The 20,615-nt window shown below is 45.4% G+C and overlaps 1 protein-coding gene across 4 annotated transcripts in view; it reads left to right on the forward strand.

Annotated features, from left to right (window-relative positions):
• The window catches only part of PDGFB (platelet derived growth factor subunit B), a 45,422-nt gene extending 25,851 nt beyond the window's left edge, over positions 1 to 19,571 (forward strand). For 2 of the 4 annotated variants that reach the window (XM_083573907.1, XM_083573904.1), the window contains 6 exons: positions 2,427 to 2,523; positions 10,556 to 10,645; positions 11,993 to 12,198; positions 14,638 to 14,773; positions 14,915 to 15,086; positions 16,588 to 19,571. In XM_083573907.1, coding sequence (XP_083430033.1) covers positions 2,427 to 2,523; positions 10,556 to 10,645; positions 11,993 to 12,198; positions 14,638 to 14,773; positions 14,915 to 15,054 — 669 coding nt within the window. In that variant the 3' untranslated portion in view covers positions 15,055 to 15,086; positions 16,588 to 19,571. The remainder of the gene's footprint in view (positions 1 to 2,426; positions 2,524 to 10,555; positions 10,646 to 11,992; positions 12,199 to 14,637; positions 14,774 to 14,914; positions 15,087 to 16,587) is intronic. The other 2 variants (XM_083573906.1, XM_083573905.1) reach the window with 2 other exon arrangements.
• The last annotated feature ends 1,044 nt before the right edge of the window (positions 19,572 to 20,615 follow it).

The following is a 20,615-nucleotide window of genomic DNA, read 5'->3' on the forward strand; positions in this document are numbered from 1 at the left end:
AGTTCTATGTTTGTGAAAGACCCTGAGGTATTTTGCACATGCAAACAAGTGTTTGTTGATCCAGGCTTGTTATTTGGAATACTTCTGGTCTCTGTGAAGTTGGAACAGGTCTGTGAAGGATCATGCCTGATATACCTGATTTCTGTTCTCTTCCAGACCTGATGTTATATGTATCCCTGATCATACAGGCAAGCCATGGGAAAGTAGTCTTGGGCTGGGAATATGGTTGTATCCAAATAAACACCATACAATTGTTGTATTTCATGATTCTGTGGAGTTCAATTTTGAACCGCAAAGTACTGTGCAAAATCTGTTTAATCCACATGGTATGTCCCTCCAGGCTGCAGCAACAAATCCTTGCAATTCACATCCCAGTTCAACAGTTGTAGCACGATCCCCCCCCCCCCCCGTCACAAAAGACAATAGGGAGCACAATGAGCCATGAAGAAACATTTATGGAGCAGTATTTTTCCTTATTGTTTCTGCAGTTAGGCTTTAACTAGAGCTGATGCAATATTAGGCAGCCAGGGTTGGGCTTTTAACTTTAGGGGGATTATATATTGAAAAGCGGGGGGGGCGACGCATGGATGACCCTATCATTTAATAAAAGGTTGCAATTAATTTTCTGCATATTTTAATGAAAAACTGTTACTTTGATAGCAAAAAGAAAAGAGTGCAGTTCAATGGAAAAGCACAGGCATCTCGTGCAAAAGGTCTTGGGATCAAGTCCCAAAAAGACACCTGTCTGAAACTTTGGATAGCTGCTGCCAGTCAATGTACAGACCTGAGCAATTAATGGTCTGGCTCTACATAAGGAAAGTTTCTATGGATACAGAGTGTTATATCTGACTGAATGATAGCGTAGAAACACTGGGATAAGCTAGTCATAACAAAAATCTATTCATTTCAATGGGTCCACTCTGAATATGGCTTAAATCAGATACAACCCAGAGCGTTTTATTTCACAATGGCCACAATCCACCAGTACAAGCCCTAACTGAAATTAATGGGACCCAGTGAAAAGCACTTCCATGTTCTTGCATAACTCCTGTTCATTTCAGTTTGAGCTTGTGCAGGAGAACCGCATGGTGAATTGTGTCCAGTGTATTTGAAGAGGCTACATGTGCACACAGATGTTGGGGGAGGGACTGACTTGCCCCCCATTCATCATAACTTTACTTGTGTTTCAACTCACGGGTTCCAAAAGTCTGCCCTGGAGATTTTTGTGTGCTTATGTGTGTGTAACAACATCTTGGCAAACACTTGGCACAATTGTAACTGAATACTGGATCGATGTAGGTAATCTCTCCTTGAAAACCTAGATCAATTACCCGTGTCCATCCCCTGCTTAATCTCCTTCTTGCCTAATCCCTGCTGCAAAGTTACTGAATACACAAAGTACAGAATTAGCATATCTCATGTTGGCCTCATGCGGATTTCCGTTTTGTGCTATGTGAACTATCTCAAGTTGTGAATGTGACCCATATGCTTTTGGTGTCTGCCCCACACATAACATTTGTTCTACAGAACATATCTGTTCTATATGGAGATCCAATATATAGAAACACCTACAGGCTGTTGCACGTGAGAATAATTGCCCAGTTCATATCTAATGCTAAACCAAACTATGGCTTAGCATGAACAAACAAAATGCAAGTTTCAAGGTCAAAGATTGTGGCGACTGCACTCCTCCCGTGCTACATTGAGCTATGGTTTCATTTGGTGTTACAAACCTGGGCATCTGTTTTGTTCCTCCCAGGCAAACAATGAGTGGCAAACCAAGAGCAAACCTTGGTTATAAACTCATGGTTTGTTTGAAGCAAAAAGAAGAAATCAAGCTGTCAAAGAAAAGTCAACATCCGTTTCTGCGCTTTAAGTTTTAACAGTTCTCATAGCCTCCATATACTGGGTCAACACTATAAAATCAGCAAGGGTTGAAAAAAAGCACCTGGAGAACATTTTCAAACAGTTAACTTGATAGCAAGGGGGCGTATAATAAGGTTTTTCCTTTGAAAGACACTAGAAAGGTGTACATTAAGGCTGGAAAATGGAACTTACTGACAAGAGAGTAAGCTCCCCTGAACACATGTGGACTTTCATGTTACATGCATAGGATGGCACTGCAAAAAGCTTTTCCAGATGATTTGCCTGTTAACAGACTGCTCAGAATTCATTGGCATGTGATTGTACAAGTCATCAAGTGTCACACTGTAGAAAGAGAGGGATTTTTTTCATGGATGCTGGACCCTCTGAGGTTTCTGATTCCACCATTTAGAACAATCTTGTGCACATTTTGTCTCACCGTCCCTCTCTCTGTGATACATGTGATACATGTGATACATGTGAAGTAGCTGGTACAAAACTGGCACATGGCACCTATAGTACCCTAACAGCTATTCTTTCTCTTTCTCTTTATTCTTTGGCAGGGAGACCCCATCCCTGAAGAGATATATGAATTGCTGAGTGACAGCTCATTGCGCTCCATCAGAGACCTTCAGCAGGTTCTTCGGATAGACTCCGTAGGTAAATCTCCTCAACACTGAATGCTTCTTTTCCTTAAACCCCAGTCAAAAGCAACAGTAAGACAAGAACAAATGTATATATCACCCAACAAGATGCCACTGCGGGTACTCACTCCAGATAAGAAATACGTTGTGTTGTAGAATATTGTTTTGTATACAAAGAAGGGCATTCAGATCAAGCCATCCTGCTCACATCTGTTGTGGCCACAGTCTGAGCCCCTTCCCATGCCCACCAAATGTATGAGGGTGAATGGACTGCAAAATGTGTCGGTGTACGGGAGGACAAGACTATCCCATGCATCTTTCCAATTCCTGCTCACATTTTTTTTCCAGTGTGTCTGTGGATCATTTACACTACCTTAATATAAGACTGCTAACTCCATCTGGGTTGTTGAATCCCTTTTCACACAGCTCACAAAGTGAGCATGTGACAACTTACCGTATTTTTCGCACCATAGGGCGCACCGGACCATAGGGCGCACCTAGTTTTGGGAGGCGGAAAACAAGAAAAAATTATTCTGAACCCCAGAAGCCAGAACAGCAAGAGGGATTTGGCTTCTGGGATACCGTGTGGCTGTTCTGGCTTCTGGGGTAACCGTGCCAAGCCTCTTCAGGGCAGCGGGATGAAGGCTCCCCCTGCCCAAAGAGGCTGCGCAGGGCTAAAGCAGAAGCCAGGACAGACGCGTCGCTGAAGGGGTACTGCGCCTTCTCTCTCTCTGCGCAACGCCCCTCCTTCACAGGAGAGGTGCTGCGCAGAGAGGGAGAAGGGGCAGTGCCCTTTAGCAAAGCTGGAGAAGGAACAGAAGAAGACCCTTCTGTTCCTCCTCGGGCTTCGCTGGACAGGCGCGTCGCTGCGAAGCAGGAGGAGGAACAGGAGACCCTTCTGTTCCTCCTCCGGCTTCGCTGGATAGGCGCATTGCTCAAGGGGCGCTGCGCCTTCTCTCTCTCTGCGCAGCGCCTCTCCTTCACAGGAGAGGCGCTGCGCAGAGAGGGAGAAGGCGCAGCGCCCTTCAACGAAGCTGGAGAAGGAACAGGAGACCCTTCTGTTCCTCCTCCGGCTTTCAGGACAGGCGCGTTGTGGCGAAGCCAAGGAGCCTGCATTCCCTCCATAGGACGCACAAACATTTCCCCTTCATTTTTGGAGGGGAAAAAGTGCGTCCTATAGAGCGAAAAATACGGTATCCACAGGACAGTCGGGTACCCTGCTTACATCTCTGTCCTGGGCATCTGATCTATGCCCAGTGGATCTCCTAGGAAATGTGCATGATGGAAATAACAAAAATGGGGGACATAGGAAGCTGGCTTATGACTCAGGTCGTTAGTTCATCTAGCTCAGCATTGTATACACTGATTGGCAGTGGCTCCCAGGGTTTCAGGCAGGAAGATCTCCCAGCCCTATTTGGAGATGCTTGGTGATTGAATTTGGGAACTTCTGCATGCAAGGCATGTTCTCTACCACTGAGCTACAGCCCTTCCCCTAAGGTTGGGTGTATGGGCCAAAAAATGGAAAGGTTGAGTGTATGGGCAAATAAATGTCTGGAATCATAGTCTTACCTTCCATGCAACTGATCCAGACACTGCTTCCTCATCCTGCTTGTCCATCATCTCAAGCGGTGAAAGAAATCAAACAGGAATACATGTGTGGCCCTTTCATAGAGCCATGCATTCCTCCAGTCCAGAGCCACAAGTGAGGATGAGCTGCAGCCCCCTTGCCATAGTGGCAGGAATGTAATTCTGCCAGCTGGAAGTCCTGCAAGAAGCCTGGGAACTCTAGGAAGATTATGCTAGTTACAGCACAATCTATATGGAAAGCAGAAGAGGAGACAGCTCCACTGCTGGCAGACAAGTCTGAGCAGGAGGTGGAACCGGACCCAGGGCGCTATGGGATATATGCCCTTTTCAGCCCATTATACCTCATGTACAATGTATCATGTGAGATGGCTACCTGCCCAAGGTACTCCCAGTGTATGAGAGGTGGGGAGTGGGGACCCATCACAGCTCCCTCCCACATGTGCGCTTGGCAGTAAAAATGCATGAAGCTCTCACATATGTATGGTGCCAATGCAGCGTACCTGTAAATTATGTAATGTTTGAAGCTGCCCTTTGCTAAAGGATTAGCACAGTTGCAAAAAATAAAAAAGGAAAGAAAGAAAGAAAAATCCTCTGGGAACTTACTTTGCATGATGACTGTATACATGGAAATATTGTGGCATGTAACAGCAGAGGAGTCCTGGCTCCTAGCTGCTGAACTCTTCTCTCCCTCCCCCCTCCTTCTGTTTTCTGAGAAACTTTAGCTCAACAGTATTCACTAGGAATTGCCAAAGGCAAATCTAGATGAAGGAAACGTTTAATAGGGCGGCAAGTGTAATAAAACATACCTCTCTTAGAGATAAACATTTTGAAACACAGCTTAACATGTAACCTATTGAATAAAATATGGCTCATGCAGACTTAACAAATATAGCTGTTGCTATATGGCTCCTTTGAACAAATGCCGCACAGATGCCACCTCCACCCGGCATGCTCCCTCTTTCTTTCTTTCTTTCTTTCTTTCTTTCTTTCTTTCTTTCTTTCTTTTCATTGCCTGTCTCTTCCTCTTCCATGCCTTCATAGCTGCTGTAGGAGAGCAGCCAAGAGCATGAGCTGTGAGCCAAGAAACCTTAAATTTAAAATTAGCCTCAGCTGTGGACTTGCTAGAAGGGCCTTAGGAAACCCAAGTATTTAGCAGAATGTAAGAAGAGCCTACTGGATCAGGTCACTGACCCATCTAGTCTAGCAGCCTGTTCTCACAGTGGCCAACCTATGAGAAGCCCACAAACAAGAGCCAAGTGCAAGAGCCCTCACCCACTCCTTCAGTTTCCAGCAACTGCTCCTGATCACGATCATATCCATACCACACATTTAAAGCAAGTGGCTTCCCCCAAAGAACCCCGGGACCTGTAGTGTGCCCCTCGCACAGCTGCAATTCCCAGCACCCCAACAAACTACAGTTCCCATGATTCTTTGGGGGAAGCCATGTGTTTTATATGCATGGTGCGGATGTGACCTGCCTCACTTTTCTAATCAGTAATCTGTGAATTATAAAGCTGGGCTTCCACAAAAGGTAACTGCTAGGATTAATGAAGTGCTATCTGGCATACAGGCAGAGAAGGCTGCAGTTCTAAGCACTCTGATGTGGAGGGGAGAGCCCTACTGAACTCGGAGGCATTCACTTCTGAATAAGTTTGTTGTCTTAACCTCACTTATTTGGGAGCAAGTCTCATTGAATTCTGTTAAGTCTGAGTAGACGTGGTTAGTATAGCTCCACATGCATTATGATTACTTTCAATTCTGCATAAGTAGGCACCGCTCTTAGGTCAAAATGCATTTAAGGCTACCGTAGTTTAAACCTGGACTCACACGCAAGCTGGGATGTGACTGCAAGGGTGTGGCAGGCGTGAAGTGGATACAGGAGGTGCAAAGGAACATTAAGAAATACCCTCAAGGCTCAACTAGCTAATGAATAGCTCTGTTTTTATTTTTAACAAGATTTCTCCTTTCCCTCCAGAATTATTATTAGCACTTAAAAATAACAACACACACACAAACAAACCCCACACTGTATTTCTTTTAGATTAGGGCAAAGGTCTCCAGGAGTCTGGGAACTGCATCAGTTTCTGCACTAGAAAAACCTATAGCCTTCCATGATTCATAGTGCAGTTAGAGCTGCCCTGTCTCGTTTATAGAATCCTGCTCTTTTCTCCCCTGTGGAAAGGAAGAAATGAGCAACGTAAGGCTGCTGGAGGGGAGCAGATTTGCTGCTTTATCCTGGTGCTTGGATAATGGATTTTTTTTCTGGCTTTGTGGTGGGGCTCTGGGGATACCTGCCCACATGACTGAGGTCACCCAGCAGCGGCTGGACCGAGGAGGTTTTTGGCACGTGCAGGAATGTGAGCACACGTCATGGCCACCGGGTTGGCCCAGGAATGTATTTATAAACGTTTTCTTCAGAGTGAATTCCATTCTACTATAGCCTTTTTGCTCCCGCCTGTCCTCCCTGCCCGCCACCTGCCCCCCTCCCAGCCCCCGGCCTTCTCTCTTGTGTTTGACTGTTTGTAGCTTTGTAATCTTTGCCGAGACACTATCTACGGGGGAACAGAATTTCCTGCTTTTGTTTCCTATGCCAGTCGGACCACTGGCGCGCTCTCAAAAGCATTCCCGCTCCCTTTCAAAAATGCCCGAGAGTGGAGGAGGGAAAGGCAGAGGGAGGGCACCAGCTGTGCTCTGCTATTGTTTCCCTTAGAGAAAAGCGGCTAGTCTCTCCCCCCCCTTGGATTCCACAAAGCCGTACAATAGCATGGCTTCCAAAATTAGCAGCAGTGGCTTTTCCAAGGCTGGGCGTGCTCTCCCCATCAGTAGTAGCTGCACTGCCCATACATTGAGGCGAAGGGTACCCTTGGGGGAAAGGGGGGTGGGGTCGAGGGGAGAACTCTGTTTTTCAATAGAAGATTTGTTTCAAGTCAACAGCGCGGCTATTTTTTCCTTGTCTGTTTAACCTTTGCGAAAATGCAACCCCCACCCTAGCCTGATAAAATTCCAGAGAACGGGGGATGAAAGAGGGTCAGGGAAGAGCCTAGCAGGCCCTAACGCATGAATAAGAGATACAGTTTTGTTCCAGTGACTAATCTTTCACATTCCCTTGGGACGTGGGGTGTTGCCTGTGGGAAGCCCGAAAGCACATCAGCACTTGCCCCACTTGTGATTCGCACTGCCTCTGACAGTGCAGTAGAACCTATGCATTTGTCTCCTTCATGCATTTGTCCAACCCTCTTTTAGGTAAAGGTAAAGGGACCCCTGACCATTAGGTCTAGTCGTGGCCGACTCTGCTGTTGCGGCGCTCATCTCGCTTTATTGGCCAAGGGAGCAGGCGTAGAGCTTCCGGGTCATGTGGCCAGCATGACTAAGCCGCTTCTGGCGAACCAGAGCAGCGCACGGAAATGCCGTTTACCTTCCTGACGGAGTGGTACCTATTTATCTACTTGCACTTTGACGTGCTTTCAAACTGCTAGGTTGGCAGGAGCAGGGACTGAGCAACAGGAGCTCACCCCGTCACGGGGATTCGAACCGCCGTCCTTCTGACCGGCAAGTCCTAGGCTCTGTGGTTTAACCCACAGCGCCACCCGCGTCCCTATAACCCTCTTTTAAAGTCATCCAAATTTCTTGAGGGAGCGAGTTCCATAGTTTAAGGATGTGCTGTGTGAAAGTACTTTCTTTTGTCTGTCCTGCATCTCCCAACATTTAATTTCATTGGCTGTCCTCTAGTGTTGCGAGAGAGGGAGAGAAATATTTGTTTTATTTATATCCCCTGCCTTTCTTACGTCACATAACCCAAAGCCGTATGCATGTAGTTCCCAGGAGATTTCTCATTCAAGCACTCACCAGACCCTGACCTGCTTAGCTTCCGCAAGGTGGTTAATCTCACGCCCCTTCACGCCATCCCCTGGGATACTGATGTTGAATCCCATGTAGAAAATTTGTGGCTGTGGTTCGTTTGGCCATAAAGATGTCTGCTGCTGGTGTGTGTGTGTGTGTGGAAAGCTTGTTTTCATTCTGTGTTCCATAGACAAACACAGGCCATCAGTTCCCTGAGCCTCACAATCCGCATGAATCCCATAATATTGGCACCTGTCCTGATTCCCCTTACAAAGTGAGTAGTTCAAACAAGGAAAGACCTGCAGCTGAGCAGGATCTATCATCAAAAATTGCCATTGTTCTAGACTCTAGAGGGACTGGTAGCTCCAGGGAAAGTCTAGGAGGTGTGACGGGAATTGCTCTATCCAGCATTTCCTGTGGGAAAACACATGGGTGTGCTCATAGGGAACTGAATTGAAAGCTGGGAGGCCTTTCCATCTCTTGCAGGCTACCCTCAGTGCCTAAAATTTAATATATGCTTGTGTTAGGAATAATGAGGTTCGAGGTACCAAGTAAACTAGTAAGTTTATTCATGTATACCACTACAGCAGCGAGAATCCTATACGCACAAAGAGATTAGTACCTACAAAGAAGGAGCAGCAGATGAAATGAATGGAATATCCAGAATTAGCAAGCTTAACCACCAAAATTAGAGAGCAAGAAGAGAAAAGTTTTAAAGAGGAATGGAAGCCATTTGTAGACTACCTTAAAAACATTGTGAAAATGTTAGAACTTTAGTCAGTTTGGAGTAAACTCAGCAGTTATAGTTTATAATGAGAAGAATTTGAATGTTTAAATAGTTAGGAAAAATATGCAGCAGGAATGGGAAACTTTAGGGAGTCATGGAAGGATGGACAGGAAATAGATGGAATAGAATTATGGATCGATGTAATGTATCTATCCTCCCCCCTTTTATTCTTCTGTTTCTTTCCTTTTTTCTTTTATTCTTCAGTTCTATATTTTGTGATATTTTTTTTAAAAAACTAACATATGGTTTTGTTACTCTGTGAGCCAGTGAGATGGGAGGAACTGCATACCTCATTTGTGGAGCACATGCTTAGCATGCAAAGGATCCCAGGTTCAGACCCTAGCCCCTCCACTCAAAAGAATAAAATAGCAGATGATGTAAAAGATCTGCACCAGTGCCTAAGAGTCTGAGAGTTGCTGCCAGTCAACCCATTCTGGGTTGTGCTGTACTTTGCATAGTCCCAGCTGCACCTGTACAGTAGGTACAGAATATGGTTTTTCCACTATATGTTACAGGTTTGTTGAAGTTTTTGTGTTGCTCTTTCAGATGGCACAATAGGTGCTTCCTTATTTAGAGGCTGCAATATTTGACTGGTCTTTGTTGCGATTCAGTCTGCAGGTTGCTCTCCAGCTACTCTCCACTCTCCATTTTGCGCAAAAGCCTTTTTTTCCCAGGCAGAGAAAGACTGGGGGAATTGCTGTAGAACAATTTACAAAACAAGTAACATGCATGGTATTTTGGAATGCTGGAGGAAAAAATCTTAGTAATTTGGGAGGTAGATATGGTGTAACATTAAAATTCTGCTAGCCGATAACATCTCCAAATATTTTAAAAACATGTTTCCTGGAATGTAGAGAAATATATTTTAAAGTTAACGTCTTTGGCACACTGCTTGTTACTTAATTCCATGGAAGTGGTTCGGGGCTTGCTCACTGCTGCTCTGTGAATTACACCATGTTCACATGAAATGAGTAGCATTTTCCATTTCAACCATTCAAGGGTATGCTGCTGAGATATGCATACGCTTAAAGCTGTTTATTTGCCACAATCCCAATTTTGTGAAAGTTGGCATCTGGTACAGAATGTGGATTCCTAATAGAATAACAAAATCATAGAATAGTAGAGTTGGAAGGCACTATGATGATGATCCAGCCCAACCCCCTGCAATCTTTTGCCCACAACTCTGAACCCCACAACTCTGAGATTAAGAGTCTAGTGCTCTCCCAAATGAGCTATCCAACAGCTAGTTTTGCCTTTACTTTTATTTATTTTTTAAAGCTATGTTTCTTGTCTTTCTGACAATTGTGAGGTACATTTGCAGGGTTATGTTTATAAAAGGATCTCATTATGGAAGACGTAGAGATTCCTTGCTTGGCATGACTGTGCATCTTCCTTGTGGCCCCTGATCAAGCTCCTTTACATTTCTATTGCCTTTCTAAGATTTATCGTTGCTCCTTGCACTTTCACGCTCTTTCTCTCTGTGTGTGATTGGCAAATATACAGAATAAAGCATGGAGACTGAGCAAGTCCCTGGAAAATAAACCAATTTATATCCATTTGGTTGGTTGGGAGAGAGGCTGCAGTTTATGGAGGTTTTACTGGAAAGCGTATGAACTATCCTACACACTCCCAGAACTACACTCATTGCAATTAACCCTCATTGACCTTCCTAATGATTACCCTAAGGAGACACAGTAGTAATTTATCTGAACTAGCGTCTCTCCTGTCTCCTCCTTTTAAATTATGTTTATCTCCATGTACATACTTTGATAATATAACCTTTCCACTGCATTACTGTCAATTACAGTTTATGTGTGTGTGTTTTCTTTTGCAGAAGAAGATAACTCCACTTCATACCTGAATACTACCAGAATACATCCTGGTCAAAATCCTGTTTCTTTTCTCCGAGGGAGACGGAGTCTAGGTAAGTTGCAGGCATGACATATCTAATCTATGTGAGGGAATTTAAGCACAAGGCTGGCCCTGTAGAGACCATGAACCAGATGTGTATCACTGTGTCTTTCTCTTCAGGTAATATGACAGCTTTGTGAGCTTTCTTATAACTTTAGGTGCCATCCCATCAAAGCCAGCTTGGTGTAGTAGATTATGTTGCACTAGGAGCTGGAAAAGTTGAGTCCCAGTCCCTTCTCAGTCTGTTTCTGCCTCACCTACTTCACAGGGTTGTTGTGAAGAAGGACAGGGTTACAAATGTGGTTAGATAAAACAGATACCTTTTACACGGGATAGTATTCATTTGGTGTTGCATTTCCAGAGACATAAGGCTACATGCTTGAGTTCAACTCCTAAAGTTGTGGGTGAGGGCCAACAAAGCTTTACTCAGAGTAGACCCATTGAAATTGATGGACATGGCCGGGTTAGGCCCATTCATTTCCATGTGTCTACTCTGAGTAAAACTTAGCTGACTACCACTCTGTTTCTCTGACCTTGGGAATTTAGCTGAGAGATATGGGGTGGTGTCCAGCATTCATCACACTCAGAGCAGACACACTGTTTGTTGCTCTGAACTGCTTTGGGAGGCAGTGCAGGAAAGAAATATAATAAATAATGGGCATTATGAACTTAAGTCCTGTAATTTCAGTGGGTCTGCTCTGAGTGCAACTGAGTTGGATACAACCCTCGAGATTCTAATTCCATAAAAGAAAGCTCAACACTCAGATTCTGCAATGGAAAAACCTTAAGTTCTGCAGTTGGAATGAAACAGGGTATTGGTGATTGTGTTTTTAAGGAGTTTTCATAGAATTGTAGAGTTGGAAAGGGCCCCGAGGATCATCTAGTCTAACCCCCTGCAATGCAGGAATATGCAGCTGTCCCATATGGGGACTGAACTTGCAACCTTGGTGTTATTAGCACCATGCTCTAACCAACTGAGCAATCCAGGTGTTCAGTGCAGAGGGGCAAATATCAGGGGCTTGAAGAACGACACAGTTCTGTGTTGCCTGAAATAACCCCCACTCTTTGACAATTGCAAGAGACTTACCAAGGCTCCTAGTAGCTTCTAAGGATGTGTGAGAAATTACCCCCAGTTTCCCCACACTTTTCTCCATAAACATGAATTTGGATTTTCATCTGTCTATAGCCCTGCCATCTCACACAAGGCCAATATGTCAATGCAACAGTGCTCTTGATTCCGCAGATGATGATGTGGGTAATATGAGATACCCATTAAAACTGGGCAGGCAGTTGAATGGAATAGGGAAGAATATAGTCCTTGTTGATTAAGCCAATGGCTTTTCTTCTTGGATCTTTCCAGTTGGAGGAGAACCTGTGGAGCCAGCAGTAATTGCAGAGTGCAAGACACGGACAGAAGTCTTTGAAATCTCCCGGACCATGGTGGATCCCACCAACGCCAACTTCCTGGTGTGGCCGCCATGCGTGGAAGTGCAGCGGTGCACAGGCTGCTGCAATACCCGAAACATGCAGTGCCGCGCCACGCGGGTCCGTGAGCGCCACATCCAGGTAGACAAAGACAAAGGCCTGCTTTGGGAGTCGGGGGCGGGGGAGTGAAATTTATATGGGGAAGCAACAGCCTGCTGAAAGTGTTGTCTCCGTACTTTCATTATGCTCTGCTTGCATATTTCTTACTAAAGTGAGTCTCCAGTGCTAAAGGAAACTAAATCCAGTAGCACTGGCCCTCGAACTTTTCATCCCACGAAGAGGGAAAATGTGTAACATGATGCATCTTTGTAATACTGCAAAAGGCTCCTTCCTACGGCCTTTATATCAAGGCAGAAGTGTAGATTTTAAGGCTGCCACCTTAGAGCACACTTACTAGGGAGAAGGTACCATTTGACACAATGGAACTTACTTTGTGAGTTAGTAAGTGGAACTTACCTACCGAGTAAGCAGCACATGTAGAATTGCACTGCATGCTTTTGTTTTTAATCATTTGATACACGTGAGGGGGAACGACTTAATAGGACTATTGGAAAAAAACCTTTAAACTCACAGCTAAGGGTAGCACTGGAACGTGGGTGGTGCTGTGGGTTAAACCACAGAGCCTAGGACTTGCCGATCAGAAGGTTGGCGGTTCGAATCCCCGCGATGGGGTGAGCTCCCGTTGCTTGGTCCCTGCTCCTGCCCACCTAGCAGTTCGAAAGCACATCAAAGTGCAAGTAGATAAATAGGTACCACTCTGGCGGGAAGGTAAACAGCGTTTCCATGCGCTGCTCTGGTTTGCCAGAAGCGGCTTAGTCATGCTGGCCACATGACCCAGAAGCTGTACGCCGACTCCCTCGGCCAGTAAAGCGAGATGAGCGCCGCAACCCCAGAGTCGGTCACGACTGGACCTAATGGTCAGGGGTCCCTTTACCTTTACCCTTTAAGGGTAGCACTGGGAGATCTGAAGATGCTGACTTGTTCTTCTTTACCATGCCAGTGCACTTGCTCTCCCAGCAAATACTCCATTAAGCCAGCAGCTTCTCCTCATTCTCTTGTCTAGATGTGCTGTAAGCGGATACCTGCCAGCTGACCTCTCATTCTGATCCTGCTAAATATCCAGCCAATAAGTGATCTCTGCACTTCCTCCCAGACAAATGACTTTAAAAATCATTTAAAAATACAATGCAAATCCCCTTGGTTGACCCATGAACGAGGGAGGACTCCAGGGGTCTTCCAAAGTAAGAAGGCACAGGGGTGGGAAGATATTACACCATCCATTTGCCAGGAAATTCCTTTCCCTAGAAAGTCACACTGAATAGAGAGAATGAAATGGGGCCGTGGGAGGGAGAAGAGAGCAGCAGAGGGAGTTGTTTTCGTGGGAAAAAAAGCAAACAAGAGGTCAAAGGGCCGCCAAGAAAATGTGACCTGGAAATGCTTCCTCTGAAAATAGAGGTGCCTGCATTGTTTGGTTGGAAATGTTTGTCTAGCCAGAAGCATGTGTCCTGACGTGTGCAGAGCGATGCATTAAGAGAAAAAATGGTCGTGGTGAAGCCTTTGGGCAGGAAACAGCTCTATGCTCAGTGGTAACTTCCAATTGCTTTCAGCAGAGTTACCATCTCTTCCAGATGTAAGCAGCAGTTATTACATGGACTTCCTGGTCCTATAATCAGTTGTGGCACATGAATTGAGTGCCACCAGTGCTTGGGTGTTTTTTAGGGGGCACTCAAGGGCACGCAGTACCGGCACCTCTTTTGTTGTTGTTGTTGTTAAAAAGTTTGGCACTTACTATAACAACTTCATGGTGAGTACCGGCACCTATTTTTCTAGGAAAAAAGTACGAGTACCACCACTGTGCCACCTTCCTGTCTGCAGTGGTGCTGCCATGCACCAGGACTGTGATGGAGTACTGCAGAGGGGCAGCAAGGGCAGGGAAGTATCATGTTGCCGGCTGCAGGTGTAAATGCCCCTGCACTTGTGCACACTGCTGCCGCCCTGCCCCATTCTGCTCCTAGCAAGCAGCAGCAATGCTACAGCTATCTGGAGTGACATGGACCTATTCGCTGTGCAGATATCATTTTGAAATGCACCTGCTCTGCACTTGTGAAACACAATGTGGCAGGTGGGCAGGCACAGATGGATGGGTGACCGTTGTTTCAGAGATGGATGGGAGACCGTTGTTGGGCTGAATGCACTCTCCGTCTCTTCCATTCCTATGGACCCAACTTATCCCGATTATAGGATCCAACATGGCAAGCTTGACAATTCCTAGATCATGGTGCATCTCACAATGCACTTTCATGATTACTGGGTTAGTTTCAGAAAAATGATCCTGAAGGCCCAAGCAAGTGATTTTGGTACTTATTAAGAACTTTGCCGTATCCACATTTGACCTAAAAGCTGCAAAGGGCTTCAAAATGTATATAAATATATAACATCAATGGTGCTGGTTGATCTGAAGTTAATGTTTTATATATACACAAACAACAGATTTGTGTTGTTTTTAATTTCTTCCAATAGGTAAATAAGATTGAAATTGTCCGAAAGAAACCAGTCTTTAATAAAGCCATTGTGGCCTTGGAAGACCACCTGGAATGTCGATGTGAAGCAGTATCACCCAGAGCGTTCAGCCGGCCAAACTCACGAGAGCATAGAGGTGAGCATTGCAGAGGGTTGGATGGGTGGGTAAGAGTCAGAAGTAACGTCAGGGAAGGCGTTTGGGAAGAGAAGAATTTGATTAGCAATCTCCATGAGCTGCTGCCTGCCAGTGTGTATTTCATGCGCCTTCCTTTCCTAGCAGGTGGGCCGCCACTGAGCACTCGGGCTTCTCTTCCAGCAAGGGCACGAGCGCACCGGTTGCCACCACAAAAGAGGAAGCATCGGAAGTTCAAGCATGTGCACGATAAGAAGGCCCTGAAAGAAATCTTCCCAGCATAGAAGATGCCGGCCGGCAAAAGTGCAAATGTCAGGTAACTGCGACAAACACAGCTGCCATGTTGTGAATGCACAGGAACCTCTATCGCAAGAACACCACTTGTGCTTTTGCACAGGCAATCGCCTGGAAGCAGAATTAAAATGACAGTTTCACACAGAAATTAGTTGTGCTCTGTCACAAGGGGAGGCCATGGCACAGCAACAGAGCGCATCTTTGTAGGCCAAAGATCCTGAAGAGCCAATAGACAGTGTTGACAACTGAGTCAATGGTCTGACTTAGTATAAGGCAACTTCCTGCGTGTCCCGTAGCAAAGCTCCTTCTACAATGTTTACTCATGAGGAAGCCTACTTCAGCTAATGTACCCATTGGAAGTTTCCTCCTTGCAGCTTCCATGCCTGTCGCTGCTTACTCACCCACCCACTTTGCTGCGTAAGTTTCATTCAGGCGCACAGTGTGGTAGTCTCAGTGTGAGACTATCCAGCAGGCAGCATGTTTACCAATGGAAGGTGCCCAAGTAGCTTTGCAAATCTGCCTCTTACAACAAACGTTGTCAAGCAGTTGGAGACGGTTGGGCTCATCAAGCCCATGTAGCTCAGAATCATTAAAAACGTTCCATTGTGAGTCACATGGAAATCAAACTTAATTTGCCATTCATGTTAGGAAGCCAAAGAATGAGAGGAAGAGACAAGGAATAAATATTTCCTCCACTGGGATTTGTCTTATCAAGGAGCACTGTGACTGTGCACAGCTTTGATTAGGCTTAGTGGTCTGTCACCTGTCCAGGAAGGAAGGTGTAATAGGTGTAGCAGACGCATAGTTCTGCTGATTGGGAAGACCTAAGCAAAGGCAAGGAACAAACGGACTGGTCTGTCAGGCTGGCAGCTTGCTTCTTGAGATGGGATAGACCACTTCCTGAATCGGCTGCCCTCCAGATGTTTCCATTGGCCATGCCGACTGAGACTGATGAGAGAGTTGTTGTGCAAATTATCTGGAGGACACCAGGTTGAGAAAGACTGAACAGAAAAATGGCTTTAAGTGTAGCAAAAATGGCTTTTCTAAGATTAAACAGAGTGTAATAAAAGCATGCCCCTTTGTGCCCTAGAACAGTCTCCCTAGGGAGGTTGTGGACTCTTTTCCTTGGAGGTTTTTAAGCAGAGGTTGGATGGCCATCTGTCATGGATGCTTTAACTGAGATTCCTGCATTGCAGGGGGTTGGACTAGATGACCCTTGGGTCCATTCCAGTTCTACAGTTATATGATTCTATGGCACTCCATCCACCGCCCCTAGCTACTCTTCCTACCACCACAGTTTTCCCCTCCAAAAAGCAAAACCCCCAAATTCTATTGAAACCAAAACTTTAGATTGAGACTAAAGTAAGCAAACTGGATGATAAGTATATTTGTATAGAGTAGCAGCCTGTCAGCTATGACCCTTCTTGTAGGCAGGGAATAGCACATCATCATAAAGAATAACTAGGATGAACTGAGCACATGGTGGACTCTTAACCTTCTTTTTCTGTTTGCTTATCTTCCAGGTTTATTATTTAATATATTTGCTGTATTGCCCCCATGGGGTCCTCAGAGTTTCTCTCCGTCCATCCGCCTCAATGCTACTTTTGGACGGCCAATGGTGCTTCCTGATCCCTTGCTCGCTGGACGTTCTCCCACCAAAGTTTACCCTTCGACTTCTCACCTAATTGCATTTCAGCATTGTCCCGAAAGGAAGAAACTGGGGTGGGAAATAAATGGAAGAAAGAAAACACAGCCATTTGGATGGACAATATACTGCCTGCTGGAGCAAACGCACTGGAAACGGGCAAAGACTTGTGGCCCCGATCTCCTTTTGAAGGAGGAGGCTTGATTTCCCCACCACCACCCTCTTTCTTCCTCCTTGCTCCCACCCAGACTGTTAGCTGGGCTCAGGCAGCTTACAGCGCAACAGATGCAAGTCAAGGCAGTCAGAGTGGCAACCAGTGACAGCAAATGCACTAAGGACTTCTATTGTGATGTCTGACTAGATATCTTTAATGTGTGTGTGTATGTGTGTGTGTATATATCTATATATATACATATATGTTTTATTTTTTAAAACCACTAAAACATGCCATGCTCTGGGAATGGAAACAATGAAAGCAAAATTCATTTGTCCAACGGCGCTTTCTGCTGCCAGCTGGGGGTGGGGACAGTGAACAGGAATGGAGCAGCTGTGCTATAGGGAACTGCTGGTCCTCCCCACATCCATCCAGGGAGCTGCTTGGGTTAAAGAGGCCTTCTTTGCACATGATTATGGAGGGCTTGACTTATCCTGTTGCTACTCTCCTATTGCAGCTGGAATTTGAACCCCCCCTTTTTTTGAATGACTCGCTATGAGGTTTTCTTAATGGATTTGCATCAAGTGAGGATTACCACCACTGGATAAACTGGAGCCCCAACCCAACTTGCAGTCCCCGTTTCCATGAGAGAGGCTTTATAATTTAATGGGACGGGGTGGGTGGGTTAGTCATAATAGCCGTATTAGAGCATGTTCTTCGAATGACAATCAATGCCACCTCTGTTTAAGCGATCTCAAGTAGCAGTGTAGACCGAGAAAGAGACCTTTGCTTGGTATTTTGGAGAGCTGCTGCTCATCAGGGGTCAAACAGCAACGGGTTGCGCAGATCATGGGTATGACTCTGTGATTACCACCAGCCCAGCCCATATCACAGGTCCCTTGTGGGCGACTTTATTTCCAAGGCTGTGTTATTACCATCCCTCCTATGATACAGCAACGAATATGCAGATGCTAACTCGTCTTAATAACCTCAGGTGAACATCATCTGATCGGACGAAAACGGAGCTGTGCCAAGCCTTGCAACAGCCATAAAAGATCGCACGATGCATTGCGTAGTCGCGCCTGTGTGCCAAGTGGTGCTTTGCACCTCATCCTCTGTTTCCAGTGCTGTTCAACCAGAGTCCCTGGACAAGGAGCCAGTCAGTAGCATCCGATGTATGTGGGGGAGGCAAAGAAGCTGAGCAGAGATAACTGGCTCTCTTTAACCACTGGCTATTTTTAATCTTCTCTGTTTTTCTCAGCTGTCCTATATTTTGTCTCTTCAAAGCTGGGAACGGTTATCTCTTTAAAGGTTCACAAGCCATTCCAGATCACCAAAGAATAATAACCTCTGAAGGTTTTGTGTGTGTGAGAAACAGTGGCCTATCTTCAGGAACGATTGCAGGGGCCTGTGGGGAGGTAAAATAAGAAGGAAAGACGTTCACTTTTCCCGAGTCAGAGAAAGGATCACTCAGCTGTTTATCTTTAAAGTGTTGGAGGAAAGAGTAAAGAAGGATTGCACAGACAAGACTTCATAACTTCTACTTTCCACCTACCTCTCTGTATTCTCTTGCAAAAGAAGGGCAAAAAAACACATAATGAGTGGGGAAATGGGTAGAGCTGCCTTTGCCAACCTGGTGCCCTCCAGATGTTTTGGACTACAACTCCCATCAGCCCCATCTGGAGGGCATCAGGTTGGCAAAGGCTGGGATAGAGTGTGAATAAAATTTTGCAAGGTAAGTCCCTCCTTCTCCCCTGCTCTCTGCCTCTGCCATTTCTCTGGTCTTTGTGCTGGATTAAGCCCAGCAAAAGGCACCTTGGATAGACCTTAATGCTTGGAAAGATTTCCTGCCATGTCTCAGGTAGACCAGATGAAGAGTTGAAGCATGGCAGTCATGTGCGTTTGTTAGAAAGAGACAGACACATCACACAACTCTACCTAAAAGATGTACATATCTGTGCAAATGTTTGGCACAAGGAAAGAGAAGGAATAACCTGCCCCTGGAGTCACTTTTATAGGAAGCATGTGAAACGCAACATTTGCCTGATGACCAGGTTGGATTGAAAATCCAGGTTTTCCTCCTTTTCCTGCAAGGCTGGCTTAAGCTGTTTTGCTCCATTCATTTGTATGGAACAAGAGGAAAAGGCTACAAACTGGGACGCTGGTAGGAAGGTAGGCACACTGACTGCAAACTCGTGGGACAAACTGGGTCTGGTACTTCCACTCTCTTCAGTTGTAGGAGGTGGGGGGGGGAGGAGAGAGAAAACTTGTGGCTCACACAATTGCCCCCATACCTCAGATCCTGTTATCCAAAGGGTCCAAGGGGGTGGGGGACTGTTTCCCCCTTGAATTGCATTTGTATGGAGTACTTGGAGTCAGGTGCTAGAGGCAGGTTCCTGTACTGCCTAATGCTGGAATGAGAAACACTCCAGTTCCCACCAGTTCTGCCAACATGGCCAATGGTTAGGGAACATAGGAGTTGTAGGACAAAACCATCTGGAGGGCCATGGGTTTTCCCCTCCCTGATCTGCTGTATTGGGTAGGTCCACTTTTCTCCTTGCAAACCAAGACTATGGGCCGATCAAACCTTGCAAAACGATCAGTTGGCACTATGGTCAGGCACTACTGGCGAATAAAAGAAGTAAGCTTACAGCAACGGCTGTGGTCTCTCAATCTAGTTTCATGGAGGAGGCCAGTAGCAGGAATTTTTTTTTTTTTTTTTAAGGCTGATGGAAACAACAGAGATTTCCTGCCTGTCTACCCGCCTTACACCCAAAGCTTGCTCTCTGACATTAAAGAACACTTCTTGCTATTCAATCTTACTTCTCGTTGTCTTTAAAAGACCATTTGTTTTCCTGCATCTTTTTCATTTGTAAGGAGGGCAAGGTCTCTCTCTCCACACCCATTTTATGTAAAAATTAATTTATACTCAGTACTGTATTTAAAGTTGTTTTAAAAAAACCTTAAATTCAAAAATTCTGCGGTTTTGTGTCTCTTGTTTTAAAGCAGCTAAAAGCAGGGTGGCGTGAATTTGACAGGGGTGGGGAGAGGAGTTTCCAAAAGGCCGACTCTACAACCTGGAAGAAAGAAACACTTTTTAGAAGTCATAAATCCAGACGTAATAAATTTGCCTGTATTTATTCTCACCCATTCCCCCAAAGTAATCACATGTTCAAAATGCAGGGATTGCCCAACAACATTCCGAGAGCAGAAATGCCAGATAATATTGTACCAGACAGATATGGTTAGTGATCTCATGTAAGACATGGTTATGGCTAGTAATGTTATATAAAACTCAAATTCTAGATGCATTATGAGAACTTAAGCATTGCCCTATTTTAAACAGGTACATCGCACAGCTGAATGTAGACAAGCTTTGCTCAGACAAGATGAGTCACTCCGCTTGTAACTGGGATGACTCACTGTTTGCTGTGTGCCCCAAAGGTTTCATGAGCAAAGGCAACAACATCCTATCGTGGTGGGTGGAATGGCAATTTGCTCTCGAGTGTTCAGGGCCTGGCATCTTGTTAAAACTGGTACAGCCCAGCGGGCAGCGTCTCAGCCTTGTTATTAGTAGGCAGGAAAGGTAAATCTCAAACTCTGTTGTTAAACGCACACTCTCAGTGCCACATCCATAAAACGGAAGTAATAACAATGATCTTCCTACTTTGTAAGGACTACATAGTGTTAATAGTGGTTTCGAAGCATGTAGAAGCTCAGTTCACAACAAGCCAAACCATGGCTAAGTGTGA

This window comes from Podarcis filfolensis, assembly GCF_964270895.1.
Source record: "Podarcis filfolensis genome assembly, chromosome: 10".
In the NCBI taxonomy this organism is placed as follows: Eukaryota; Metazoa; Chordata; class Lepidosauria; order Squamata; family Lacertidae; genus Podarcis; species Podarcis filfolensis.